Source organism: Ranitomeya variabilis, chromosome 2, assembly GCF_051348905.1.
Source record: "Ranitomeya variabilis isolate aRanVar5 chromosome 2, aRanVar5.hap1, whole genome shotgun sequence".
In the NCBI taxonomy this organism is placed as follows: Eukaryota; Metazoa; Chordata; class Amphibia; order Anura; family Dendrobatidae; genus Ranitomeya; species Ranitomeya variabilis.
In genome coordinates, this window is record NC_135233.1 from 887,604,488 (window position 1) to 887,626,007 (window position 21,520).

At 41.9% G+C, this 21,520-nt stretch overlaps 1 protein-coding gene across 7 annotated transcripts in view; it reads right to left on the bottom strand.

Moving 5' to 3' along the window:
• ATP11B (ATPase phospholipid transporting 11B (putative)) overlaps positions 1-21,520 on the bottom strand; it is a 192,847-nt gene that overhangs the window by 88,038 nt on the left and 83,289 nt on the right. For all 7 annotated transcript variants that reach the window (XM_077290435.1, XM_077290439.1, XM_077290436.1 and 4 more), the window contains 4 exons: positions 12,971-13,052; positions 10,834-10,984; positions 6,061-6,258; positions 2,027-2,185 (listed from right to left, as the gene is read on the bottom strand). In XM_077290435.1, the coding sequence (XP_077146550.1) occupies positions 2,027-2,185; positions 6,061-6,258; positions 10,834-10,984; positions 12,971-13,052 (590 nt within the window). The remainder of the gene's footprint in view (positions 1-2,026; positions 2,186-6,060; positions 6,259-10,833; positions 10,985-12,970; positions 13,053-21,520) is intronic.

A 21,520-nucleotide genomic window follows, 5' to 3' on the forward strand; every position in this document is an offset into this window, starting at 1 on the left:
GTGGAGTGGTGTGACCGGAAGCCTGATTGTAAGCGGTCGAAAAGGGAGCAGGAAGATAGATGGGAGGACAGTTCAAGATGGACGTGAGGTTCCAGTAGTTTTGAGGCATAGGGGAGAAGTGATATAGGGCGATAGCTAGATACAGAGGATGGGTCAAGAGAGGGCTTTTTGGGGATAGGTGTGATTGAGGCATGTTTAAAGCTTGAGGGGAAAACACCAGTTAAGCCATTATAATTATGAGAAAGCCATCCGCAGCTCATGGGAGAAACCATAATGGGATTGGCACATAATCCTGCTGTGTTCTAATAGGGCCCAGATTAAAGTCTCGCTGACATCAGCAGAGATGTGGCTCACAGTGTAGCTGCCATCAGCAGAGACGTGGCTCACAGTGTCGCTGCCATCAGCAGAGGCGTGGCTCACAGTGTCGCTGCCATCAGCAGAGACGTGGCTCACAGTGTCCCTGCCATCAGCAGAGACGTGGCTCACAGTGTCCCTGCCATCAGCAGAGACGTGGCTCACAGTGTCCCTGCCATCAGCAGAGACGTGGCTCACAGTGTCCCTGCCATCAGCAAAGACGTGGCTCACAGTGTCCCTGCCATCAGCAGAGACGTGGCTCACAGTGTCCCTGCCATCAGCAGAGACGTGGCTCACAGTGTCGCTGACATCAGTAGTGACATTATTAGCCTTGTTATGAGCAGTGTGATGAGCAGTGTCATGGCACACACATTTTTTACTATTGCTGTGTCCATGTGTCTAATGCTTAATAACTCAGTAATGCTTATCAGTTATATCTAAAGCTTGCCATACACATTAGATTGTCGACAACTATTTTTCAGACAAATCGTTTGTCCGGCAGCCATTTCCGTTGATTCTCCCATACTAATGAATGCTCGCACTGCCAAAGGTTCTTTACGAAAGACAGGTCTGGTGATCACTTATCTCCAGGAGACTAGAAGTATGGAAGTCCTAAATCAATAGCCCAGGGCCCTCACACGTTAGTTTTGCAGACATTAGTCCAATGTATATATGAAGCTTAAGCCTACTATGTTCAATACCAGATTGGTAAGCAAGAATACCTGAGCCAATGTTATTTTAGACATTACTAATTGACAAGTGTATCTAAGGCTAGGTTCACAGACATATTATGCTTTATGTGGAGCACTGTGTTGGGGTTGCCATGTAAATCTCTAGAAATCGTGATTTATTTGAAAACCCTCGATGGATGCAGTCACCTTAATGAGACAGTCACTTTGTACTCCAACTGATAAGACTATGCTTTTGTGACCGCCTACAAAAAAAACGGACACTGCCATAAAAGTCAGAAGGTGTACAAAGTGACTTCCTGCCTTTTTGTAGTGATTGCCTATGTTGGGGTTCCATCTAAATAACAATTTTCGGGTATTGTTGGCAATGCGCCAATTACAGTTTGACAGTATTGCACTAACATAAGTATTAACCCCTTCACGCAATCCGTCATACATGTCAGGGGTGTGCTCAGGATCCAACCTACACCATACCTGACAGCAGCAATTAACACAAGAACCGATCAAAGCTGTTAACTCATGCTACCTTTGTCCCTTAATGATGCAAGCCTAACAGGACACTGTTTCTGGCAGACCAGCCCACATGACAAACTTTTGGCAGCCCACAATAGCATCGTATAGGATGTGGGTCTGGTGGAGGAGGGTTGTTGAGGGGTAATTTGGAGTCAATTTCCTCACACAACAGTCTAAATGTCATGGCTGCCGTTGACTGAAGCAAGTAGAGGGTTTAACAGCCAAAGATAGTGCTGGCACCAGCTATGGCTGTTACAGCTGGAGTGGACAGCTAAGCCGTCCATTTGCAGGAACTACTTCCCGGATAAGGAGTACTATTATGTCTTATAACAGGAAGGGGTTAAGTGATTTTGCTACCATACAGAACTCATGGCTGTTTTGACTTTATATTACAGAACAAGAGCTGGCACTGCTTTACAAATTACTTGTAATGATTGTACAATGCATACTTTAATCCACTTTTGCCTTACCAAGCTTGTAGAGGCTCCATCAACATAATCTATGGTCACTCCTTCTGGAACAAGTTTTCCATTGATCTCTTGGTATTTCAGTCCATTTACTGAACATTCTCTAAACTGCATTTCATTTTCGGTCAATGTGCCGGTTTTATCTGTAAATACATATTCTACCTGTGAGAAGAAGAAAATCCTTTACTAACCGTAATTAGCTTTTGTCTTTCTAACAAAATGCAAGTGTAAAATATTTATAACCTAAAAGTTTACAAAAAAATAATTAAGCACTGACACATAAGTATTATGGTGAGTGACAGATACGGGCATCTAAATGGTTTGATGTGTGACTAGTAGAAGCTTTGCATTTTCTCATGTCATGGATTCTGGATTCCTTTGGATCTGGACCTGGCAATGCTTTGCACACTGACATTGTATTGGTAAAGAAGTGTCTTATCGAAAACTAATATAGGCTACTCATAGGCGTTATGGCACTTCTGGCTGCGGTACAGGCATAAGCCTCCAGGTGTACGAGCCGCAGCATGTCAATTATCTCCGCTACGTAATTACACCCTTAGCCATTCATTAGATGTGGTAAATCTGAACACAAAAAATGAACACATGCAAATTTATCTGCACGATTAGAATGAGTTCTGGATGCAGCGAAAATACGCCGTGTGCACACAGCCAAAGGGAACTAACAGTCGCTCTTAAACGCTCCTTACTAGTGATGAGCGAGTATACTCATTACTCGAGATTTCCCGAACACGCTCGGGTGGTCTCCGAGTACTTCAGCATGCTCAGGGATTTAGTTTATGTTGCCGTAGCTGCATGATTTGCGGCTGCTAGACAGCTTGAATACATGTGGAGATTCTCTAACAACCAAGCAACCCCCACATGTATTCAGGCTGGCTAGCAGTAGTAAATCATGAGGCTGTAGGGACAAACTAAATCCCTGAGCAGTCACAAATACTCGGACACCACCCAAGCGTGCTCAGGAAATCTCGAGTAACGAGTACACTCGCTCATCACTACTCCTTACTTTATAAAAATGGACACCATGTAATATTGCATTTTCCCTTTTAGCAGTCGCTGCAGGTCAAATCCCTGGCTTCCCTTCCCTTGGCAAAATCATCTATTCAACAGGTTGCAGGAAATGTCACATTGGCAATCAGTAGATGACCCCTAGGGAGGCATTCTGAAATGGGTTGTCTCCTCTAGATCTTAATTAGCTATATCCCAAGATCAGAAACAATGATGTCAACACTCCTCTTACAAGCAACAAGCAAGACATTTCCATCCAGAGAAAAATGTAATTGAAAACTTTTCATGTAAAAAAGGAGAAAACTAAAATAACATGGCCGCGTGCATATACATATTATATATATATATATATACACACACATATATATACATATATATATATATGTATGTGTGTGTGTCTGTCTGTCTGTCTGTCTGTCTGTCTGTCTGTCTGTCTATCTATCTATCTATGTATGTATGTATGTATATATATATATATATATATATATATATATAGATATATATATATATATATATATATATAGATATATATATATATATATACATACATACACAAACATACACATACATAAAGTACAGACCAAAGGTTTGGACACACCTTCTCATTTAAAGATTTTTCTGTATTTTCATGACTATGAAAATTGTACATTCACACTGAAGGCATCAAAACTATGAATTAACACATGTGGAATTATATACTTCACAAAAAAGTGTGAAACAAATGAAAATATGTCTAATATTCTAGGTTCTTCAAAGTAGCCACCTTTTCCTTTGATGACTGCTTTGCACACTCTTGGCATTCTCTTGATGAGCTTCAAGAGGTAGTCACCGGGAATGGTCTTCCAGCAATCTTGAAGGAGTTCCCAGAGATGCTTAGCACTTGTTGGCCCTTTTGCCTTCACTCTGTGGTTCAGCTCACCCCAAACCATCTCGATTGGGTTCAGGTCTGGTGACTGTGAAGGCCAGGTCATCTGGCGTAGCACCCCATCACTCTCCTTCTTGGTCAAATAGCCCTTACACAGCCAGGAGGTATGTTTGGGGTCATTGTCCTGTTGAAAAATAATTGATGGTCCAACTAAAAGCAAACCGGATTGAATAGCATGCCGCTGCCAGATGCTGTGGTAGCCATGCTGGTTCAGTATGCCTTCAATTTTGAATAAATCCCCAACAGTGTCACCAGCAAAGCACCCCCACACCATCACACCTCCTCCTCCATGCTTCACGGTGGGAACCAGCGATGTAGAGTCCAACCGTTCACCTTTTCTGCGTTGCACAAAGACACGGTGGTTGGAACCAAAGATCTCAAATTTGGACTCATCAGACGAAAGTACAGATTTCCACTGGTCTTATGTCCATTCCTTGTGTCTCTTCTGCTTGTTGCCTGTCCTTAGCAGTGGTTTCCTAGCAGCTATTTTACCATGAAGGCCTGCTGCACAAAGTCTCCTCTTAACAGTTGTTGTAGAGATGTGTCTGCTGCTAGAAGTCTGTGTGGCATTGACCTGGTCTCTAATCTGAGCTGCTGTTAACCTGCGATTTCTGAGGCTGGTGACTCGGATAAACTTATCCTCAGAAGCAGAGGTGACTCTTGGTCTTCCTTTCCTGGGGCGGTCCTCATGTGTGTCAGCGCTTGATGGTTTTTGCCACTGCACTTAGGGACACTTTCAAAAGTTTTCCCAATTTTTCGGACTGACTGACCTTCATTTCTTAAAGTAATGGTGGCCACTCGTTTTTCTTTACTTAGCTGCTTTTTTCTTGCCATAATACAAATTCTTACAGTCTATTCAGTAGGACTATCAGCTGTGTATCGCCGACTTCTGCACAGCACAACTGATGGTCCCAACCCCATTTATAAGGCAATAAATCCCACTTATTAAACCTGACAGGGCACACATGTGAAGTGAAAACCATTCCCGATGACTACCTCTTGAATCTCATCAAGAGAATGCCAAGAGTGTGCAATGCAGTCATCAAAGCAAAAGGTGGCCACTTTGAAGAACCTAGAATATAAGACATATTTTCATTTGTTTCACAGTTTTTTGTTAAGTATATAATTCCACATGTGTTAATTCATAGTTTTCATGCCTTCAGTGTGGCTTTACAATTTTCATAGCCATGAAAATACAGAAAAATCTTTAAATGAGAAGGAGTGTCCAAACTTTTGGTCTGTACTGTACATACACACAACCTTAAACTAATGCTTTGTTGAAGTACCCTTTGAATTTATGACTTTAGGCTTTTTATAGCCACTATACATACTAGTATATTTGTTCTATGAAGTAAAACTTCCTTTAGGTCTAGTCAACAGTAGCTTATTGAGCAACATAAATTCTCTCAGACTGCAAAATATTAACTAGAAAGATGCACGCATGGGACACATAAAAGAGAAAAATGTGGATCTCCCAAACAAAGCCTCAAGGAAAAACAGAATCTCCCGCAATCATCTGCTCCGCATGACAAAATTGCTACAAAGAGCAAGCAGCAAAGTGCAAGTATACACAGTGCGCATATCAATAAATTGGATTTAACTAGAAACAGAGAAAATCGCTTTTTTTTGTACCAAATGACAGAAATATATTATATGCTGCACATACAATCAGCTGATCGTCACCTCAAGACACTGTTTGTGCGCAGGAACCCTTCTTACACAAAACAAGCAGCTCAGGCTAAGGTGTGGCTGACAAATGGAAAGCAATGTGAAAGTCACATCTACAATTCCTGGAGACAAAACAAGGAAGGCTTTTGCATCAGGAGATCTCATTCAGCTAATGGGAACAGTGCCATGACAGATTAATCCTCTGACAGCGCTTTGAGGCTAGAGGGTGGCGAGCTTGAGATATCATCATCTACTTCACAGAAGAGTCAGCGTATTTATAGAGTATGGCTTCACAGATTAAAAATAAAAAAGTGAGAAAAATACAAGCCTTAAACAAAGCATTCAGAAGAAAAAAAACTAAAAAAGAAAGGAAATAAAAGTGGATGTACACGCTATTTAATAGCCGGCAAAACATTACCTGTCCAAGCTCTTCGTTCAGGTCAGATGTATTAACCTGGGCCCTTTGATTGCTTTCTTCGTGATACAGATCAAGGTCCCAACCAATGAAAAATGACCCAAGGAATTTCTGCATCTCCACCGTCACATACAGGGATATAGGGATGATAAAATTATACAGTACTAGAAATGCCAAAAAATCTGAAATGAATTTAAGAATCTAGAAAAAAAAATATCTACGTTAGTGAAGCATTTAATAGCCAATCAGGAAAATAACTCATTATTAAATTATATAAATGAGGGTGGACCAAAAGTAGGTGGACAGAAAATTTATTTTGATTTATATATAAAGTTATATTTACTAACACAAGCATGACATTGACAATTACATTTTATTCTGAACAATAATACAAAAGCCCTTAAATTTTACCAACGCAGGCGCTCAGACTGTTTTCCATCACAATTTGCACAGCTTTGAAGTCTGCCTCTTACGCTTCGACAAACATTTTTGCACAAGTCTCTTTGGGTATTAATTTCTTGAAATGCATCTCTAATGTAATTTTTCAAATCACTGACACTTTTTGGTTTTCGACTATAAACTTTGTCCTTGAGTACTCCCCAAAACAAAAAATCCATTGGGGTCAAATCATGGTGAACGTTCCGGCCAATCAAGTGGGCCTCTTCGGCCAATCCATTTATTAGGAAATGTTTCATCGAGATACTCGCGGACTACTCGTGAATAATGTGGAGGGGCCCCATCTTGTTGGAAATAAAGGTCATTTGAATTCGGCTGTTGCTGTAACTGGGGAACAACTTGATTCATTAGAATTTCGAGATACTTATCTCCTGTGACTGCTCCATCAAGAAAATAAAAATGGTCCAAAAACACCAAAACTTGAAATACCGCCCCAAACATGGACACCAGGCTCATTTAGTTGTTGCTCTAATGTTAAATGCATGTTCTCATTATACCAGTAAATACAATTATGCCTGTTAATATGGCCAGATAATCACCCCACATAATGTTATCTGAAATTACTGGATTTTCTTCAATTTCGTTAAGCATAATCTCACTAAATTGCAGCCGCCTGTCTGGATCATCCTCCAGTAAACTATGAATTAGACGTGGACGATAAGCTTTCCACCCAATAGATTTCAGGATTCGCATGATGGAAGCTCGTGAAATTCCCAATTCTAAAGAGACTCTTCTGGTGGACTTTTTTGGACTCTGAACAAATGTTTCAGCAACAAGTTGTTTGTTATTTTCTGTACAGGCTGTTTTGGGTCGACCAGTTTTTGGAGCATTAAATATTGAGCCAATGGCCTCGAATTTGTCAGGAATGCGGTAAATGGTTTGTCTCTTTGGGGCTTGAGTACCAAATGTTTCAACCCAATTTGCTGTAACTGTTTCAGCATTTGGAGATTTCCATGACGCTTTTAAAATCCATTTTCTTTGATCTGTATTTAAATTATTTGCCATTATGGGTTATATGAATTATCTGAAAAGAAAACAGATTTGGGGGAGATTTATCTGTGAAAACTGGATCTGTGAAACGGACTCAGTTGCCCTTAGCAACCAATCAGATTCCACCTTTCATTGTCCAAAGAGTTTGTGAAGAATGAAAAGAGGAATCTGATTGGCTGCTAAGGGCAACTGAGTCAGTTTCACTTTACATCATGTTTGATAAATCTCCCCCTTCATATCCCTTTTACACATACTGTCCACCTACTTTTGGACCACCCTGTATAATATAAAGGACCTGGGCAGGGTTAGTATTATTGAATTGTATTATTTTATTTGCCAAAAAATTTTAGGAAACCACATTTCTATAATTGAAAAGCTCCTGTAAAGAATCTGTCACCAGGTTTTTGCTATATTATCTGAGAGCAGAGTGATGTAGGGGAAGAAACTCAGATTCTAGAGATGTGTAATTTACTGGGCTGCTTGCTGTAGTTTTTATAAAATGACTTTCATCAGCAACAGATGACTAGAGGACTACTTGGCCTGCTGCCACACATTCCAACCATGTCCCCATGACGGACAGGCAGCTTTCTCTGTACGCTAGGAATAGGCAGAAAGTTGCCAATCAGTGGTGTGTGTGGAGGGGGCTTTACACAGTGCACAGCTTTCAGAGGACTGCTAGATCTGCAGCAGATTAAAGGGAACCTGTCACTCCCAACACTCCCAAAATCAATGGTGAGGTAAGGTCACCGTCATCAGCGGCTTATCTACAGAATTCTGTAGAATGCTCCGGACCGGACCGCGACGCCCATCGGACCCGGACCGCAGCTGGACCGCCCCTGGGTGAGTATAATCTAACCTCTTTTTCTCCTCTTTCAGGTAACATCGGGGGCTTATCTATGGCATTACAGAATGCTGTAGATAAGCCCCTGATGACTGTGAGCTTACCTCACCATCCATTTTGAGGGTGACAGGTTCCCTTTAACAACTAAAACCAGTAAATTGTACGTTGCTGGAATCAGGGACTCTGCCTCTAAATCATGCTGCTCTCAGATGGGGTAGCAAAAAGCTGGTGACAGATTCCCTTTAAATATCTTGAGCTTTTACGATGACCTCTATATACATACACACAATTTATTTGAGTATCACCAGTGCATGCTGGGATCGGGGGAGGAGGGTCTGTCACTACCTCTGCCCCTATCCTTGAAACGAAGCGCCATCAGTGACACTTGTTCATAATGTACGGTAATTAAAACAATGATTTATTGGAACACAACAGAAGATATAGAAGAGTCAATTCATTTAGCTTTTAAAGACTTGCATGCTCATATTCGCTGTTTCAGGGGATCGATCTCCGTAACAGATTCCCTCTAACCCAATAAAGGACCTTGCAATTTTCTATTTATTCCTCCCCTTCATCCAGGAGCCATAGCTTTTTTATTTTTCTGTCAGCATAGCCTTTTGAGAGCTTGTGGGAACAAGTAGAACTTTTGAATGACATAATTCAATTTATTATGTGATGCACTGGAAAGTGGGAAAAAAATTCCAATTGCACTGAAATTGGAAAAAAAAGGGCAATTACACAATTTTCTTTTTTTTCTTTACTATGCTCATTACATGTTAAAACTGATGGGGCAATAAGATTGTCCAGGTCAGTACGATTATGCAGATACCAAAAGATGTAGGGTTTTTTTTGTTTTGTTTTTTTTTTTTTTTTAATTTAAATGCTAAAAAAAAAAAGTTTGGAAATTTGAAACAAAAAAAAATTTTGTGGTATATTTGTGGGTGTGGTTTTTTTTACCTGTTTTGTATAAATTGCTGCATTTTAAAACGCAGCTCTGACAAAGAACACGGCCAGTGTTCGAAATGCGTTGCTGCAATATCCTTATGTCATGTCCATTTTACCAATTTAGTTTTTTTAAAATCCAAGAAGTATCGTTTCTCCTTGCAGAGAGTGACAGGTTAAGCATGTCGAGATGAGGAGACTTAAAGCCGCAATGCTCCTCTGGGAAATATGCAAATTGTCTCTTCAGAGAGGAAGAGGACTAGAACTCTAGTGCCACCTATTGGAAATAGCAATCCTAACAGTCAATGTCGACTCTTTAACGAGCCTTGTCACATGACTTAGGATAATAGCCAAACCAGAATCTCAATTTGCAGACACTGTGTTTAGGGGTACTGCCCCTCGTCAGTGCAAAGCGGAGATCTGGTTTGGCTGAGGGAGAGGCGTCAGACCGGGATCCAAGAGTCGACATTACTGTTAGGATTGCTACTTCCAATAGGTGGCACTAGAATTCTAGTCCTCGTCCTCTCTGAAGAGACAATTTGCATATTTCCCAGAGGAGCATTGCGGCTTTAAGTCTCCTCATCTCGACATGGTTAATATGTCACTCTCCGCAAGGAGAAACGATACTTCTTGGATCCCGGTCTGACGCCTCTCACACAGCCAAACCAGATCTCCACTTTGCACTGATGAAGGGCAGTACCCCTAAACACAGTGTCTGCAAATTGAGATTCTGGTTTGGCTATTATCCCAAGTCATGTGACAAGGCTCGTTAAAGAGTCGACATTGACTGTTAGGATTGCTACTTCCAATAGGTGGCACTAGAGTTCTAGTCCTCTTCCTCTCTGAAGAGACAATTTGAGTTTTTTATTAAAAAAAAAAAAATTGTGCTTGTGGCACCAAATTCCGAGACCCATAACCTTTTAATTTTTCCGAGATATGGGATGTTTACAGATTGGAATAATTTATTTTAGATTTTGCTAGATTGGACTTTTATGAACACATCGATTTCAAATATGCATATATTTTAATTCTTTTTTGATCGTTTTATTTTTAATGGGTCAAAAGGGGGGTGATTTTAACATTTATGGGGGGGAGCGGTTGGTTCAGTGGACTTGAAGTGGAGATCGCTTGTACTATAAATAGCCGTGCATCAGAGAAAATCACAATCTCCTATGAACACCGGATTTCACAGGAGGATCATAATGACTCGCACGGGGTCTTCAGCAGACCCTCAACTATCCTGGCAAGCCACCGACGCTCTGCGATCATGTCACTGGTGCACAGATGGGAGCATGGAATGATGCATCTCCCTGCCTGCACGTTACATGCGGGATTGAGAGCGGGATTTAACAGGTTAACAGCAGAGGGTGGAGCTCCACTTAAATTCTTTTGCTTTCTAATTGGCATGCAGAAAGAATTAGGTTCTCCAAATGCCACCTAGGTTAATCCCTTATTAATCCCACAGATAGTGACAATATAAAAGTCAACTGTCCTATAAACGCACGTTAACATATCACTCAAGCATTTTTATAACTTTTATTTTTTACCTTGCTGCTATTTCGGTCATGTTCTGTTTTTTGGTTGTACGATGGTTCATCCCATTTTTCCTCTGCTTGCCATGCATATTTTAAGATTGTACTGAGAATAGCTTCAAATAGGAGAATCATTAGGTAGACAAGCAAGAAGGTGTTCATGGACCTATGAAAATAAATGGACTGATGAAATATCGATTATAAATCAGAATATCACCCATCTTCTAGCTCTAGTAGGGTCCCACCACTTAAGCAGCAAACAAGGAACTTGGCACTCGTAGTAGATAAAAAGATAAATTATCACTATTTCACCAAAATTGCCTCACAGAACATGCATGAGATTTCAGTCATCTAGAAGACCTTCCTGAGATGCACATAAATTCTGTAAAGAGAGACATCAAAAGTGCTGTGGTATAACGGATCCCCGCAGAATGAGGGCGCCAGTGAAAAGCAGACGCCTTCTACTTTAATTTACTACTTATGCCAAGTTCCTTGTTTGCTGTTGAAACATTAAGACTGACAGCTACTAACAAAGTGCAAAATGTTAACAATAGGGCAATAAAAACTTAAGCCATTCCCACAAAAGGGTATTGTCAGACTGTTGTATTTACTAGCACACATTTTTGTGAAAGTGCACCGTGGGAAAATGCCGGGGAAGAGGATACCGCAGGTAATGTATCAATCTATTCCATCTATCCTATCAATCTACCTATCCTATCAATCTATCTATTCATTCTATATATCTACAGAAGTTTTTTTTTTGGGTGCACTCAACTTTATTGGCATGCACAAAGAGAAAAACACATTAAAAAACGCACCAAAAAACCCACAAAAAACGCAACTAAAACTTTCCTTCCAAGATGATCAGGTTTTGCTGCAGAAAAAAAAAGTAGCAAAAATGCCCTGTGTGAACTTACCCTTATACATCATGGTCTAATTACTGGATAGAATGGTACAAAGAAAAATGGGCTGTACAGTTTCATCATTTTGCTGAAAATGTTTCAGAGCAACACACCAGTGTTTTTTTTTCTACAACGCTGGAGTTGTGTCACTAATGTAAGTTCACTGCCCGGATCTCATACATACTAGCCGTTTTTTGTTACCCGCACCGCTCTGGTCATTCTCTAGCAGTTTGTGACCCGCTGGAGTGATCCGAAAGTCACAACTCAAGTAAGTCAGAACGAATCCTTAATGAGGCAATCAGAACCAAGAGCTTGTGACTTCTGGTCAGTCAGAAGCTGCAGTCACAATATGGCGGGGGGGAACTAGAGTGGCGCCAGGAAGCGCTAAAGACAGCATTTGGTAAGTATAAGACTAGGGTCAGGGAACTTAGATTAGTAGCACCTCTCCAGCACTGCAATAACAAATTATGGAGTGGTGCTTTAATATAACTTGTATTTTATTCGTTCAATCCCATGCTGAATTCACTGGACATTATACAAAAAACCGTGTGCACTACTGGAAAAATTTGGTGCTAAGGATAGGTTCCCACACCTTCATAGACTATGAAAAAGAACCTAGCACTCAACTTGATGCTTAGAAGTGAGTTTTATTGTAGTGGTACTCAAAAAACGTTTCGGTCCTACACATGGACCTTCGTCAGTAACGTACTAGAGAGTAATAGGAGGACCATAGGGTCAAAAAGGCACAAAAGCAGCGTCTTACAAGTGCGTCAGATAGGAGCGGTACTGCGGAGACCGTGACTGCTGGAAAACGTGGACAGACGCGGGCTAGCGGTGGAATCCGCGTCTGTCCACGTTTTCCAGCAGTCACGGTCTCCGCAGTACCGCTCCTATCTGACGCACTTGTAAGACGCTGCTTTTGTGCCTTTTTGACCCTATGGTCCTCCTATTACTCTCTAGTACGTTACTGACGAAGGTCCATGTGTAGGACCGAAACGTTTTTTGAGTACCACTACAATAAAACTCACTTCTAAGCATCAAGTTGAGTGCTAGGTTCTTTTTCAGAATTCACTGGACAGTCCTATGCGCTGATCGACATCTTCACTGTATGACTCTACATGCTGCATGTAGAGCAGACACCACTGTTCAATGTGACAGGCTTCTTTTAGCAAGATACTTTATATACAATAATTATAGTAACGCTATAGCACTGGGCTTGCTCTGGTTTACTGAAAACTAAAATGTCATACTTTTCCACTGCAGATCGCTTCTGTGATTTACTCTTGTAATTCAGAGCCATTTTTGCCTCCATCCCAGTATACACAGCAACTCCTATCAAATAAAAGTAGAATTAAATGTAATTATATAGAAAAGAGAAGTTACTGTGTCAGGGCTATCAACTTAACATTTCATAAATGTTAACTACCAAGTGGTTAATTGGAAAAATATTATTAAAGTAAAAAAAAAAATTATATATATTTTTCTACTCTTGTGGATTAGAAATACCAAATTGACATAATGAAAAATGGTCAGGCGCCAACAACGCCAGAGGAGCTCCCTATTTAATGCGTTTGTCATTCAGAAGGCATTTACATTCTCTTGGTGCTACTGGCTGTAGCAAGAGATTGGCATTTCTAAGTATGTCATGGGCATATACACAACTCAATGACCCTCAGTGTGATGGAGTCATCAAGTATAGGTCTACTGCTGAGCTCGGGCACACATGAATAAGCAATCATCAAGCAGCGAGTGAGGAAGACACACAGGATACTTCAGAGGCAAGGCTTCAAAATAGCAAGAGAGAGTCTTACTGTACAGATAACATTTTCAGATTAACCTCTTCCTAATAGTTGATTTTTGTCTTTGGACATTGTTTTTTTTTATGCTGCTCACTCCAAGAGCTAAAAGTTATTTTTCATTTGTTTGGGTTTTTTTTGTTATTTTTTTTAATACTTTTCAATCTCCACAGGGTAATTGAACACGCAATTGTACAAAACACTGCAATATATAAGTATTCTAAAATAATGTCAAGAACTATGAACTTTGGGTAATAAAGTGATTTTACATTGTGTGACTTTCTCCTTCGGCAGCTTGCAGAATTCAGTGGAGTCATCTTGTGATGACGGACTCTCGGTAAATCTACATACATCATGCCCAAAGCTTCTTCTAACTCTAGGTCTGTATCTTTTCATAAATTTTAGCAAAAGTCTTTCTCTGCCACTCGAAACATTGTATAAGACATCAGACAACCCCATATTATATTTTCATATGAAGTTGATTCTGTATGTGGTACAAAATGGTTTATACATTAAGAAATTGTGTTAGCTCCTCTTCCATCAAACCTCAATATATTTATTAAAAGGGGTAGAGGTAGTACATCTATCTGATTTACATTTGAATGCTTGTCCATGTGCTAGGTAAGTAGAGCCAAAAATAAGGCACAATAAATAAAGCTTAAATATTGTATAACAATGCGGGGATCCACAGAAGCAGCGGGAGCTCTATAGCAAGGTTTAAAGGGAACCTATCACCCCGTTTTTTTCGGTATGAGATAAAAATACTGTTAAATATGGCCTGAGCTGTGCATTACAATAGTGTAGTTTGTGGACCCCGATTCCCCACCTATGCTGCCGAAATACGTTACCAAAGTAGTCATTTTCGCCTGTCAATCAGGCTGGTCAGGTCGGATGGGCGTGGCTTCTTCCCCCAGATATTGCGTAGTTTTCCGTTGGTGGCGTAGTGGTGTGCGCATGTCCAACGTCCCCAATCCTGCACGGGGGGGTGAAAATAGCAGCGATGTCCGTTATTCCATTGGTGGTCGGTGGGCGCGGCCATCTTCCTTTGGCCGCGCGTGCGCAGAAGCGGCGCTCTGCTGGCCGCGGCTTCAGGAAAATGGCCGCCGCGATCTCCATCTGCGCACGCGCGGCATCCCGCGGCCATTTTCCTGAAGCCGCGGCCAGCAGAGCGCCGCTTCTGCGCACGCGCGGCCAAAGGAAGATGGCCGCGCCCACCGACCACCAATGGAATAACGGACATCGCTGCTATTTTCACCCCCCCCGTGCAGGATTGGGGATCTTGGACATGCGCACACCACTACGCCACCAACGGAAAACTACGCAATATCTGGGGGAAGAAGCCACGCCCATCCGACCTGACCAGCCTGATTGACAGGCGAAAATGACTACTTTGGTAACGTATTTCGGCAGCATAGGTGGGGAATCGGGGTCCACAAACTACACTATTGTAATGCACAGCTCAGGCCCTATTTAACAGTATTTTTATCTCATACCGAAAAAAACGGGGTGATAGGTTCCCTTTAAAGCCAAAAGTAAGGGTACCGTCACACAGTACCATTTACATCGCTACGACGGCACGATTCGTGACGTCGCAGCGATCGTATGATTATCGCTCCAGCGTCGTAGACTGCGGTCACACGTTGCAATCACGGCGCTGGAGCGATGCCGAAGTCCCCGGGTAACCAGGGTAAACATCGGGTAACTAAGCGCAGGGCCGCGCTTAGTAACCCGATGTTTACCGTGGTTACCAGCGTAAAAGTAAAAAAAAACAAACCGTACATGCTCACCATCTGATGCCCGTCAGGTCCCTTGCCGTCTGCTTTCCTCTCTGACTGTCTGCCGGCCGGAAAGTGAGAGCAGATCACAGCGGTGACGTCGCCGCTGCACTCTGCTCTCACTGTACGGCCGGATTCAGTCAGAGTAGGAAGCAGACGGCAAGGGACCTGACGGGCATCAGATGGTGAGCATGTACGGTTTTTTTTTTTTTACTTCTACGCTGGTAACCACGGTAAACATCGGGTTACTAAGCGCGGCCCTGCGCTTAGTTACCCGATGTTTACCCTGGTTACCAGCGAACGCATCGCTGGATCGCTGTCACACACAACGATCCAGCGATGTCAGCGGGTGATCAAGCGACGAAAGAAAGTTTGAAACGATCTGCTACGACGTACGATTCTCAGCAGGGTGCCTGATCGCAGTAGCGTGTCAGACACTGCGAGATCGTAACGATATCGCTACAACGTCACAAATCGTGCCGTCGTAGCGATAAAAATGCCACTGTGTGACGGTACCCTAAGGCAAAAAAAAAAAAAAAAGTCAGTGTAAATCAACATAGATCAAGCCCAGCTGGAGATCCGCAGAGTAAAGGGATTGTATCATAAATTAAGGGCAAAACTGTCCCGGTCGGACAGTTTCTGAGGATGAGGCGGATCTGCTCCACCAATGACCGATTTGAGAAACAAGCCCTCGACCTGAAAACTCGCTTTCAAGATAGGGGGTACAGTAACAGGTGTATAAAGAAAGGATACGACAGAGCAAGGAATACTATTCTGTATTTTTTACAGTTTACCCCAGTCCATACATGGATTTCAGGGCGCGCGATCATACCTGGCGTACCCAGATAAATGATGCCTTTCAGGACAGCGTTGGCACGGGTACCAGTGGGTGTAATAAGGATTTAGAGAGCATATATCACTTTAAAGATTTACTTAAAAAGAGAACTCGTATCTGGTGGAATCATGCTTTCCTAGACAAATATATTCAGAAGGAGCCGATTCCCCGTGGATTGCGTATTCAGGTTTTCCCAGCCTTTCCCATACAAGATGACGTCTTTAAAGACAAATGGGAGGAACTGGCAAATACCTGCTCTAAAGGATTTTTAGATCTCCTTAAGAATATGAATCAATGCTCATTAGACTCATTAGAAGTGGAAATTGAAGCCCTCCAGACTGCACTCCAAAAGGATATGACAGGTGACGCTTTGAAAAAAACTTAACGAGGAGGTTGATGCTGAACTGCAGAAATTAGCTAATGAAATTCAAACAACGAAAACAAAAAAATTCAAGAGAGATGTTCAAGATAAAATATCATGTAAAGTATATAGGTGGCGTAATCCGAACGATCGTTCTCGCCAACAACAAAGGAACTACTCGTGGTCCAGATCAAGGTCAGCCTCAACGAAGTCACATTTTTCATATGACAAGGAAATTCCATCTCAAACCCCTCAACCAAACAATTCTCTTCCTCCTGACCTGTCAAATAAGAGGATAATCACACGACAATCTACTAAAAATAAGAACAAAGGCATTGGCGGGGGGTCTGCCGCTGGCGGCACCCGGGGAGGACTTCAGGTACTTAACTTGTCAACACACGTTCTTTCTGACATACAACTGCAGGTTTTGGAAAAGGGTCTGACGTTTTCCCCCACTAACTCCTTTGATTATTTTTCAGCCTTAAGAGATCTTCATTTATTTTCCCGTAAGCTCCTATTAAGAAAACTTCACAACAAAAATCAATCAACCGAACCGTTGGATGACACCGAGAGGGAGGTACTTCACAATCTAGAGAGCCTCCTTGACGAACAGGCCTCTTCGTGTCAAGGTAGGTTTCCACGTGCTATTCTACCCAGATCGACAAGGTTCCCTCCCTTGTCCATTAGCCCAGCTACTGAAATTTTCACTAAACTTGTTGCTGAGGATTTCAAGAAATTGTCTACAAGACGCAGATTTGATAATTTAACAGCTGTACAGCGTCGGGCTATTGCTGAATTACAATCATCTGATGTGGTATTCAAACGGGCGGACAAGGGAGGGAACATTGTCGTCTGGCCTACCACTCTATATGAACGTGAGGCCTTTCACCAATTGAGAAATCCTCTCACATATTCAAAATTATCTTATAACCCTGTTACCTCCTTCTCGTGTGAACTCCAACGTATATTAATTTCTGCCTTAGAAAACGACGTAATTACAAAGTAAGTTCTTGAGAGTTTAACAGTCAGATCACCAAAAATACCTACCTTCTATCTTTTGCCGAAAGTCCACAAGGACGCCCTCAACCCACCCGGACGTCCCATTGTGTCCGGAATAGAGGGTCTCTGTGATCCAATCTGTAAGTTTATTGACTTCTACCTGAAACCATTAGTTGGAGTCCTTACCATCATATATCCGTGACACAACGGACGTCCTGACACGGGTTGACGGCATCCTTGTGGATGATAATGTTCTTCTAGTCACTGCAGATGTTGAGTCCTTGTACACCTGTATTGATCATAAGCACGGTCTGGATGTGGTCCGCCTTTTCCTCGGGACCTCCGACCTGGACGGCCCGATGTGCAACTTGATCATCGAGCTGATGCACTTTGTCCTAACCCACAACTTCTTCGTATTTAAGGACAACTACTATCTACAGAGGCGTGGCACAGCCATGGGCGCAGCCTGTGCGCCTTCGTATGCTAATCTCTTCCTGGGAGCCTGGGAGAGATCTTTATTTGGCGGCGAAGGCGCACAGGCCGCCTCCCATGTGCTGTGCTGGCTACGATTTATAGATGATGTACTGTTGTTGTGGGACGGGACGGTGGATCAGCTCGAGGAATATATGACATCTTTGAACAACAATACACTTAATATTAAATTAAGTTATAAATATAGTTCGGCTACTATTGACTTTCTGTACATCTCTCTACTGATCGATACTAATCGATCGGTTCAGACAGATGTCTACAGAAAGCCAACATCAGTAAACTCTCTTATACATGTCGACTCATCACATAACCCTGCTACTATTCGGGCTGTCCCAGTCGGACAGTTTCTGAGGATGAGGCGGATCTGCTCCACCAATGACCGATTTGAGAAATAAGCCCTCGACCTGAAAACTCGCTTTCAAGATAGAGGGTACAGTAACAGGTGTATAAAGAAAGGATACGACAGAGCAAGGAAGACCCCCGGGGTGATTTGTTATATCCACGTAAAAAGGAAACATTAACCGGCAGTGACTGTCAGAAAATTAGTTTTATCTCTACATTTAACCACGAATGGTATAAAATGAGAGACATTCTAGCCAAACATTGGGCCGTTCTTGGGGCTGAGTCCTCCCTGGGTCCCGCCATTGGCGACTTCCCACTGATGACATCAAGGAGATCTAAAAATTTGAATGATCTCCTCGTTAATAGCCATTATGTACCTAAAATGGCTAATCCTTTTTGTACTAAGGGCCCTATTCCGGGCTGCTTTCCCTGGGGCCACTGTCTTGCCTGCGCAAATGTCCTGCGCTGCTCTTTTTTTCAATCTTCAGATGGGTCACAACAATTTCAGATAAGACAACGAATATCCTGCGGTAGCAGTAATGTTATATACTACGCTACTTGCGGATGTTCTAAAATATATATAGGTTTGACCTCCAGAGAATTACGCATCCGCGTACGTGAGCACGTGCGGGACATTTGCGCGGCCAAGACAGTGGTCGACCCCCTCCAATTAAAAACTATCCCCCGCCACTTTAGGGCATATCACAATTGTGATGCCAAAACGTTGAAAATTAGGGGGATAGACATTATTCATCTAGGTATTAGAGGGGGTAATTACAGGAAAATCCTGGCCCAAAGAGAGGCAAAGTGGATTGTTAAGCTGGATACTGTGGCCCCCATGGGCCTTAATGAGTCTTTGAGCTTTGCTTCATTTCTATGAATAATTAGTCTCTCTTTTCCTGATTTATGCTCATATATTCACCCATTGATGGTTCTTTTGTGTGTGGTTTTATTATTATTGTTTTAACTCTTTCTATGTATTCTCTTTATTTTTAGTTATATTTTTATGTGGTTATTCGTCTCTGTTTTGGACCCTATTATGAACATTCTGCCGTGCAACCCATCACTGAAAAACAAGCGGAGAAATATATTGTGCCATTATTTTATTATATTTATATAGTATACTGTCCTCTCTTTATATCAGAATTTGTATGCCACCTTATTATATTGATAATATGTATGGATTTTATGTGTACCAACATGATTTGATATTCTGGCACATCTTGTAAGTTCAGATACCTCCCCTTTGTTCATATGCGGCCGTGCGCGCTGTTGTCCCCCGCTTCCGGCATTCAGTCGGGTGTCTATCAGCCTCCTGTGTGTGACCTAGGTGAATTTTTCACTGGCGAATGCGCAGTGATGCCTGACGCTCTGTCTGGATGCTAGGACCTGCGGGGACGCACTGCACACGCGCCGACAGCGACGCTTCTCATAGGGTGATCACAACCATGTGATACACCCTGTGACCCATTGTCATGGCAATATAAGGTCCTTCTATTCACCACTTACATCAGACCCCCTGAGGAAGTGTCTGGTATAGACACGAAACGTACGTCTGGGTCACCCGCCATCATTTGGGGCTCATTACCATCTGAGTAGTGTTATGCGCTGGGCTTGGTAAGTTTTGCCCTTAATTTATGATACAGTCCCTTTTCTCTGCGGATCTCCAGCTGGGCTTGATCTATGTTGATTTACCCTGACTTTTTTTTTTTGCCTTACTTTTGCCTTACTTTTGGCTTTAAACCTTGCTATAGAGCTCCCGCTGCTTCTGTGGATCCCAGCATTGTTATACAATATTTGGGCTTTATTTATTGTGCCTTATTTTTGGCTCTACTTACCTATCACATGGACAAGCATTCAAATGTAAATCAGATAGATGTACTACCTCTGAACTCCCATGTGCACCTCACTGCTGTATGTACTTCCGTGTCCTTGTCCTGATTGACAATTTTATTATGTGTTTTTCTTTGATTTTTTGAAATAAATTTTGTACTTTCTTACTTATTTATTGGTTACTCCAGTTTTTCTCCTATTTATATACCTAATATTTAGTTGTATACCCAGTTTTTCAGTACTCCTTCACATCTATGTTGCATAGAGTCAACCAACTTCTGGCACCTGACACCTGTTATTCCAGCCCAGAATGCTTGGATTACATCCCATAATTTTTTGGAATTTGTTGGCTTTGCTTCAGAAACGGCATTTTTAATGTCCCCCCACAAGTGTTCTATGAGATTAAGGAACGGGGATTGGGCTGGCCACTCCATAACCACAATTTTGTTGGACTGGAACCAAGATTTTGCTCGCTTACTGGTGTATTTAGGGTCATTGTCTTGTTGAACGCACATTTCAAAGGCATATCCTCTTCAGCGTAAGGCAACATGACCTCTTCAAGTATTTTAAAATATGCAAACTGGTCCATGATCCCTTGTATGCAATAAATAGATCCGACACCATAGTAAGGGAAACATGCCCATATCATGATTGCACCACCATGCTTCACTGTCTAGACAGAGTGTACTGCGGCCCTTAGACCCAAAAAGAACACTTTTACTTTCATCACTTCACAAAATGTTTCTCCATTTCTCTTTTGGCCAGTTGATGTGTGATTTGGCAAATTGTATCTGCTTCAGTACATGTCTTTATTAACAGTGGGACTTTGCGGGGACTTCTTGCTAAGAGATTAGCGTCACACAGACGTTTTCTGTCACAGTACTCACTTGAGACGGTCTTTGATCATCCTGGAGCTGATCACTGGCTGAGCCTTTGCCATTCTGGCTATTCTTCCATCCATTTGAATGGTAGTCTTCCATTTTCTTCCACGTATCTCTGTTTTTTCTTTACATTTTAAAGCATTGGAGTTCATTTTAGCTGAACCGACTATCATTGTCTGCACTTCTTTATAAGTTTTACCCTTTCCAATCAACTTTTTAATCAAAGTACGCTGTTCTCTGAACAATGTCACAAACTAACCATATTTCTCAGGCTTTCAAGGAGAAATGCATGTACAACATATCCTTGCTGCACCCTTAAATAATGCTCACACATTTCTTCACAGAATGATTGACCTCACTAATTGATCTGCACACTGCTATAATTTTTAACTCCCCCTTTCAATTAATTATTCTAATACACAGATTCAAAAACATGCAGATCATGAATGCGGAGTCTGTTGGTTTTCTTAGAATCTACTGCACCAA